The following is a 9,517-nucleotide window of genomic DNA, read 5'->3' as shown; positions in this document are numbered from 1 at the left end:
GCAATTTCCTGGGTACTGCTCATTGCAAATGGTCATTAATTATTTGCAGGTTATTAGTTTGCTCAGCGCTGCAAAATTCGCAGCACTGCGTGTGGACCAGAATAAGGTCCTTTGTGCATATTGAACCGTCAGAAAACAAATCTGTCACCATCTCAGTTACAATAAAAAAAAAATCAATTTATGTTCTGAAATTTGAAAACACTTAGTGTGAAATTTAATAGGATGAGAGATTCAGAAAGTGAGAGATTTGGGAAGAAATTTCCAGTGTTTTTAAAGTGGCAATCATTTACACTGCAAAATCAAACTGATTTTGCAGTGTAAATGATTGCCGCTTTAAAACAACTGGAGATGTCTTACCAAAAATCCCACTTTCTGAATCTCTCATCCTATTACATTTCACCCAATATCTATTGTTTAAGCTCTAAAAATAGATTTCAGTCACACTCTGGCCCCGACCTTAATTTCCAAATCCTGTAAGTAAACATCCATTCCCTAACTTTCAGCTTTCATTAGAAGTATATTAGAAGTATATTCTGCCAATATCTGCTGCATGGCACACATGCTGTGGTGCACACTTGGAAAAGCTATAGATGACATGTATATTGGGCTGGCTTGGAGCACTAGGCTTCCTTACTGTTTTACATTTGGCTTTATAATATCTTACAATGCCAACTCTTATTCTTGGATGCTACTGTTGTAATGGAAATTAAATGAGCTTACATTAGCTTACATCCAAGTTTCCTTTATAAGAGATCTCCAGCACTGCTGTTATCCTCCATATTGTGGAAGGCGCTCAGTGTTCATACACTGTGTTCTATAACGCAGTGCAATACCTATGCTTTCAGCACTATCGTGGCTTGGCTATTGCAAATATTATTGTGCTACTTGCGATGGACACATTTTAATGAAGAAGAAAACAATAAACCACAAATATATAATATTAAGCATTTTAAGTGTATTTGTGCAGTTTCGTAAGAACATCACATGTCGATACAAACACATTAAACAGCTAAACATGTCTCAAAGACAAGACAGAGTATTGGTACATGAACATAACTAAGAATAAAAATTAAATACTTTTTACATTTTAAATTCCTATATGCATAGTGAAATAACTAGGTTGCTTCTATATACATTTTTTATAGACATAATCGGCTGTAATTTACCATGGTCTCGGCCTTATTGATTACTGTAATTAGATTGGTTCCTAAAATAAATAACATCTGTGTTGTCTTATTGGGTTTTGTGTAAAAACAATCTCTGTTCATTAATACAGGGTGAGTATCCCTTATCCAAATATCCGTTATCCAAATTATTCCGAAAACCATACATTCATAAAGTGAAAAAATATATATTTTTTTTGCTAAAAGTACTATTGGGGACATCTGTAACAGCGATACTGAGGTTATGATATGTAACCGGCACTAAACATCTGCAAGGTAATGATTGCTTGGCATTCAAGTTCAGTATCTGAGATAGTATACAAACTTTGTTTCATGTTTTGAAACCTTGTTTTATGCACAAATAAAATATATTTGTGTGTATTTCATGTGTTTGATGTGTTTGTACAAATGTAAGATACCTCATTGAAATATAAAAATATTCTGAAATACGGAATAATCCGTTATCCAAAATTGTACTGGTCCTAAACATTTTGGATAAGGGATACTCAACCTGTACTACAATATTACTTGATTTTGTAGGAATAGTCTATAAATGATTTAATGTTTCTGGCACTGAAAGTAAAACACGGTTGTTCTGCAACCCTCATGTCATGGAGTAGGACAAAAAATGTAATTTGGCTAGTAAACCAGCAAATATATAAGTGCATCATTTTGATAGTTGTAACTTTATTATAACAGAACATACAGTATCATTATTGCTTATGTAAAGAATTTTTTTATGTGACGTGGAGTGTTCATCCCAAAACATTGTATGATGCTGGCTTAACTGACAAATATATTACTCAGCATTGCAAAGGGTGCATTTAGAATTGTTCTTCTCCTATTTATTTATTTTTCAGAACATTAAAAAGAGCAACCCAATCATTAAAAGAAGTATTAATATGGTTTACAATCTAGCTTGAATCAGTGGTTGGCTGTGAATACAGATTCTCAGTTAATCATTAGCAACATTGATTGCTCGGAATAGTCATTTGGCATGTATTTATGCCTGAATGATACAGGGATATCACTTAGCCTACTACTATTACAATTATTTTACATGTAAATTGAACAGATTTGTCAACATTTCAAAACCTTTATGTCAATGGTGCAAATAAAAATTAAGATTGTTATGATACATCTGGCTAAATGTACCTTTTATGCCTAACTAAAATAGTATATTGATGTGTTTTAAGGACTCAGTGAATCTATGACTAAGACACAATATACCACAGTGCCATATTTGGCAAATCTAATAAACTACGTAAGGCACTCAACATTAGGAAATCGAAATTCCTAGGCACAAAAGTGATCAATTTGTATCCAGTTTAATGCTTAACATATTTCCTCAACTTGTATTTGACTCATTAGCATACACAATTACAGAATATTTATTGGTTGTTTATGGAAAGGGACATATACAGAGCACTGATGAGTTATTGGAAGCCATAATTAAGACAAACTATTTAGGAAAATATTTTCTACATTTTACTATAATGTACAAGAAAAGTGTAATAAGCCATGAAACCAGTTTCCAATGCTAGGTATAGTATCAATGTGTTAATGTTGTATAAATATGTAAGAATCTATCTCATTAAAGTTTCAAATTTAAACAAAATTATAAAATGTTTAAGAAATAGAAATATTCTCCAGTATTTTGGTGTAGAAATAGGGACATATTACTGTTGTAATAAACTACTTGTGCAGTTGGACATTCCTGAAGACAAGTAACAAATAACTATGAAGTGTTGTATGGCTCCTTCCCCATACACTACAATAGATCTTGGCAGGAATGTAAAATTACAATTTAGTTAATTTTCAAGAATATTAAAACACTGTCACTCTACAAACCTCTATCTTTTGAACTGATGATAATTAATGTATACAAATTGCTGTTTTAAACAAAACTTCTTTTGAAAGTTATCTTCTTATGAATGGGTTGATTATTTTAATTGGTTGCTAGTTCTCTAACTTACTAAATAGACTATAGACAATATTTTATAGCACTTCATAGTTGCCATGGAAACCAGACACCAGTGGCTATGGCCATACCCTCTACCATGAACCCAGAAGTGCCCGATGCAACAGGACTGGAAGCACTCCAGGGAGATCGAATGGACGGGAGAGGCTGGATCTGTCTAATCATGCGTGCACTGGTCTCTCCTTATTTAAGGTAAGATTGCAACACTTACTTTTGTTCACATCTTGAAAAAGAGTGCTGCCTTCTTTATTGATATGAGATATATATATATATATATATATATATATATATATATATATATATATATATAAAAGCAACTGATTGGATGGCACTCATTATAACAGCACAAATGAAGTGAATTAAGGCTTTAATTCACCGCATTTGTGCTGTTATTCCGAGTGCCGTCCATTCAGTCGCTTATTGTTGGTCTCCATGCCAGGAGAATCCCAGGAAAGGCACGGGACCAGTTGAGTATCAAAGAGGAGTGCTTTCCTACTACATATTATATATATATATATATATATATATATATATATATACACACTAGCCACTCATGTTACATCAAAGATACACGGTACAGTCGAGGCAATGATCAACGTTTTCGGTAATTTATATACAGTAATAAAATTGCTGAAACATTAATCATTACCTCGACTGTACCGTGTCTCTTTGATGTGACGTGATAGCCACACCTCTGGCTAGTATCTGAATTGTTTATCTGGTTATGTGAGTGCCGGGCACCTGGACTATGTATGTGTGTATATATATATATATATATATATATATATATATATATATATATATATATAGGGATTTTTCTCATATAGAGACATAGGCACTCGCCACTTTATCAAAAAAACAAACAGTTTTGATAAAATAATTTTCAAGTTTATTGAAAAACCTAGCTGGTTTGCATGCGGTACACCTATGTCTCTGCTGAATCTCTTTGACTCACCCTAAAACGCTCCTTGAAAAAGTTCCTATGTTACAAGGACCGAAACGTCAGAGCACAGTGACATTTTGAATGTAACACCATTGACATGCTGAAAAATAAACTTGAAAATTATTTTATCAAAACTGTTTTTTTTTTATAAAGTGGAGAGTGCCTATGTCTCTATATGAGAAAAATCCCTATCAATTGGAGTACGGAGCACACTCTGGACCCCTTCATAGACACCCCACGGTTGGATTAGTTTCCCAAAGTGAGAGTGCAGTCTACATCCACAAAAAATATATATATATATATATATATATATATATATCCAAGTAAAAGTATGTCCAAAAGTTTATTAGATATTGTCAACTTTGCTTACAACTATACAAATAGGGATGATAACTTAAGTTAATATACTGTATGAGATGAATAGACAACAATTTTTTTTTTACCTATAGAGAAATATTATGGTTTATTTTCCAGTTATCTATTTTTATGTAGATCATACAAAACTAATTAACCAAATTATGTGAAAACTCTTCATGAGTTTACAGTTAACCAAATGATGGTAAGTTGGTTCGGATGATGATTTATTTAATTGATAAATACAGGTGATAATAGTTAGGACCCAATGAATTACTTTAAAGGAAAGATAAAAGTAAATACAAACTGATACATCCTTATGACATATCCAGTTAAATTGATCAATGTATGTAATATATGATATTTTAGATGTTCACTATCTGTTATATTTCTGAACAGAAACTCAAACATCAAGTGTGAACTAAGTTAAGCTTAATGGAATGCTTGCTATTAACACAACAAACTCATTTTATACAGGGTTAATAATTGGACACTGTGTTTGTTTTACTGTAACTCAGAGACAGTTGATGTGCCTATAAATTGTCGGTGTGGTATAGCACAATGTAAATGTCAAACCCAAAAGGTCAACATTTACAAGGTCGTCACTGCAAAGATTGACATTAGTTTTTCAGGGTTTTTTGGTGTCAATGTTGACACCTGTGTATGTGGACTGCTAAGTTTGTGTAGTGCATCCACTCACATGGCTTGTTTCACTCACCTGGCTTCAGGCCATTTCCAATCAGAGTCCACATGGAAGGTAAAGTATAAAAAAAACAAAAAATAGAGATCCTGAAAAACTCACGTGGGTATTTTCATGTGTTGAGCATTGCCGTATTGAACTTTTACTTGTGTTGACTACTGTATGTTGATCATATGTATGTCAATCATATGTTGTCAACCTATTGATTGCCAACCTAGAGATTGTCTGTCAGCCATCTGGATACCATAAATTGAACCAGCATATACAGTCTGTTTTTTGTTTGTTTATTCTTCTAGCATGGTTGGCTAGCATTACTTTGAACAATTGCATTTTATTCTACTGCATGTTTAGTTTGTGCAAATACTGTACCTTAGCGATGAGAAATTAGAAATATGATCAAATTAAAATCTAGAAACAATATTTTAAAGTTTGTGACAGCTTTAAAATTGCCCAATTTCCAGTATATAACGCAAAGATTAGTCAAGATCAATTCATTGTTTTTTTTGTTTTGTTTTTTATTATAAAATATATACTAGTGGGTTGGTGTAAGTCTTTTTCATTGGTGGGGCAGGGCTATCTACATCTTTGATATGAAGAGTTTTTATATATATCGTGGCTATTATATATGTATAAAAGTAGGAAAAAGTAGTTGGGTAATTCACAGGTGACAACTGCAAGGCCATGACATTAAACTCATACATATGAAAATTCTATTGCAGTGATACACGTCAAGGCTGATGGAATGGCTTTGTAATTATTGCAGCTCCAGTATCTTACGAGTCCTTGGATGGCACTCACTATAACAACTGGTAATAGTGGCAAAACACTTAAAGGTTTCAAATAAAATGTAAACATGTCTAAATTAATTGAAACTTCCTGGCTCAGCTCCATTTACTTGACAGCTTTTAAAAATATATATATTTTTTAAATCCCTCCACCACCTGTTTTACAAATACTAAATGCATTGGCCAAGAGATGAGTACGTAAAACTATTTATTTTCGCCTAAACTATACTTTTAACTCAGTCTGTTAGCAAATATATTACATACAGCAATGACTGCATTATCACTACCGAATACTTTAACAGGTGCCAGTATTGGTAGGGTAGGAACTATTGAAAATTGAATTTTGATTCCCTTTTTTTAATTCTAATTTTGGAAACTCCTTCCAGGGTTATGGAAATGTTAAAAGAACCACTGTATTCATTTATTACAAGAAATCTCTAATAAGAGCCTAATAAGGCTTCTGCTATAACAAACAAGTGCTGTGCAATAAAAGCACTACTGTATGTAGATTGGTATTGGCAATGTTAGATCAATAAAAGTTCTTAACAATCTGGAGGCTGTAATCCACTCAAGCATGAAATGTGCAATTTAACATTTTCATAATCATTTCAGATTAACGCAAGTCTATAAAAAAAAAAAAGTGAAAACTTTGGGCAAATTTACTTATTTTTTTTATTTCTTATTTCAAATTTAATTGAAAAACTGAAAGAAGTAAAAAAAGATTAATAAAATATAACTGGTGGTTCAATTTGGCTATAATAAAGTAGTATTGGCAGTTACCAGTCCTTTCTTGAAAGCAGTGCTGTAATACATGGAATGCTAACTCTCTCATGTTACCCTAGCATCTGAAATATGTTATACTGTATCTTACACTACATTAACACTAATCTGTACTGCACAGGAAGATTTTCTCTAACTTTTGAAAAATTCCAAATCACCTTTCTTTATACTGATATCAAACACACATGCACACACATTATGCATTCATGTCATAATGCATGATCATTATACATCTAAATATTTCAATTGCAACCAAACAAAATAACAAAAGCGCTCTATTACTTTCATATCACATCATACAAAAAAGCGGAACCTCGTATGAGTAAGTCGCTGCATGTGTAAGTTTCTCTTCTTTGTTTTAGATTTTTATCATTTTAGCATATGGTTCTTAATACTTAAGATAACATGTTTAGTACATTACATGTTCTCAGAAAAATGCAGGATTTGTGTGTTCAATTATACATCGCTTGCAATGGCGTTTGACAAACCGTAGAGCATCAACTGATACATCACAGTCCTGGACGTTTAACATCTGAAGGTCGAAACAGTTGGCAGCAACAATCTGTAGCCCTTGGCCTGTGATACTTTCACAAGACTTCAGACTCAGACGTTTTAAGTTAAAGCAGTTGAGAGCTAAAAACTCCAAACCAATGTCTGAAACTAGAGGGCATTTCCCAATGTCCAATGATTTAAGTTTTGTGCAATTTTTTGCTAGGTACTCCACTCCGTGATCTGTGATGCCTTCACAACCTCGAGCATTGAGGTAGCGCATCTTACTGCAGTACTTGGCAATGTAACGGATGCCCACATCAGTAATCCTTCCACAGTGGGCTATGCTTAGGTACCGAAGGCGAGATTCCAATTTGGCAATCTCACGCATGCCAAAGTCACTCACAAAACGGCAGTCACTCACACTGAGCTCCTTGATGGATGTGCAGTATATCATGATATATCGCAGACCTTCGTCAGTGATGCGGATGCAGCGACGCAGGTACAGGTGAGTAAGCTGAGTACAGTGAGCGGCAATTGTATGCAGCCCTTCATCTTCAAGCACAAAACAGTCTGTCATGTCCAAATAACGAATTGATATCTGTTTGCCATGGATTGGAGAAAGTTTTATGGATGCTTCACGGGTCAAGCTGATGCAAGTCACTTTAGAACAACCTACAAAGGAAAACAATATTGTTTATTTCAGAAAATAAAATGATTTTGCTTTGTTAGTGTATAGATTTTATGTAATGGAACTAGGACAATGTATACTAAACACAGGTTATATCACTTAATTAAACAAGTTCTGTTCTTATACTGCAATTAATGGTTCTGCACAATAATTATCATCTGCTGTCTTCATCTCTTTATTGTTATAGCTATAGCATAGGCAAACGCAGGGGGGGGGGGGGGGGGTTCTAGTTGCCCGGAAACCCCCTCCTCTTGGCAAGTGTCTTAAATTATTAGAACAATAGCACTGGTATATAATATGATCCATAGAGCTGTCACTACATCATGCAGTGTAAGGGAAAGAGCAGAAATGCTGCACATGTCTAGTGTACCAGCTTCTTCTACCTAATTTACTGTATGTGTAGATCTGAGCCCTCAAACATCGCACTGGACCAGAGAGTAGCTGCAAGGAGGAAGAGGCAGGAGCCTTACCATTAAGTGGGAGATTGTGAGCTTAGAAAGTGCAGTACTGGTACTATTATGTTAGTGTATTTATTTGTTTGTGTATTTATTTATTTATTATGTTTAACCTTTTCCTGACCACTTATCTTATTTAAATGTGTGAAACAGCCTATACTATAGACCAGTGGTAGCCAACCCTAGCCCTCAAGAGCTACCAACAGTTCATATTTTCAAGACAACCTAGCTGCTGCACAGCTGCACTCATTAATCACTGACACATTTTAAAAGATCCACAGGTGGAGCTAATTAGCTCACTTGTGATTCTGTGAGGAGACCTGCAAAACATGTACTGTTGGTAGCTCTCGAGGACTAGGGTTGGCTACCCCAGCTATAGACCATCTGTACTGTTAAATATTAATACTGTATTCCATATATATATAGTGTATAAAAAGACCAATTTTCATGATAGTTACAGCTCCCCCAGACTACTATACTTAGCGCAATTCACTGCAGAGTGGGAGATTTTGGATTACATATGGAAACTCCCCTCTAAAAGTCCTGTGTTTGCCATTGTATAGTATTACAATCCATCTTCATGGAGAGATAGTATCATCTATTTAATAGCCCAGCAGACACTGCATGCAACTTTGTAGGGTGGGTCCGGGGCCTGACATAATCAAGCCGCTCCCCCACATCGGGAAAATGATTAGCTGCATTTTTGTCCCTCTCCATGGACACACGAATGTTGGTAATTAACCCTCCATCATGTCCACTTTACTAGGGTGTGGATAGGAAGCAGGAGATCTGCCTGCTCTCCCTGGGGTGGAGGGGGGCTACTGGAAATATCGGGAGTCTCACTCAACTTCCGGGTGAGTACACAAGTATGGCATATATAATTCTTCAGAAAACAGCAAGTCATTGATTTTTATTTTTTAAATATTTTGCTAGGAAAGGCGACCAAATCTATGTTTAATTTATTAATAAATGTCAGTATATGACACAACACTATATATATTAATGTATGCATTGTTTGCCTATTTTATCTAATCATGGCAATATCCAGTGATGTACTGTACGTTCTTTGCAAAGATGGCGTTAATCTGTTTTTTTTTTTTTACAAGAGCATTTGCTTGTTTACTTGGAGTATATTTATCAAAACAAGTGACTCGGCAGCAGCGCTTGCAATAAAAC

General features: G+C 34.5%; 1 protein-coding gene across 2 annotated transcripts in view; it reads right to left on the bottom strand.

Moving 5' to 3' along the window:
* Positions 1-965: 965 nt before the first annotated feature.
* FBXL7 (F-box and leucine rich repeat protein 7) overlaps positions 966-9,517 on the bottom strand; it is a 258,398-nt gene continuing 249,846 nt past the window's right edge. For both annotated transcript variants that reach the window (XM_083188101.1, XM_083188102.1), the window contains exon 4: positions 966-7,870. In XM_083188101.1, the coding sequence (XP_083044227.1) occupies positions 7,134-7,870 (737 nt within the window). In that variant the 3' untranslated portion in view covers positions 966-7,133. The remainder of the gene's footprint in view (positions 7,871-9,517) is intronic.

Source organism: Crinia signifera, chromosome 5, assembly GCF_055691185.1.
Source record: "Crinia signifera chromosome 5, ASM5569118v1, whole genome shotgun sequence".
NCBI classification, from domain to species: Eukaryota; Metazoa; Chordata; class Amphibia; order Anura; family Myobatrachidae; genus Crinia; species Crinia signifera.
This window is presented reverse-complemented; position numbering and strand designations above follow the sequence as displayed.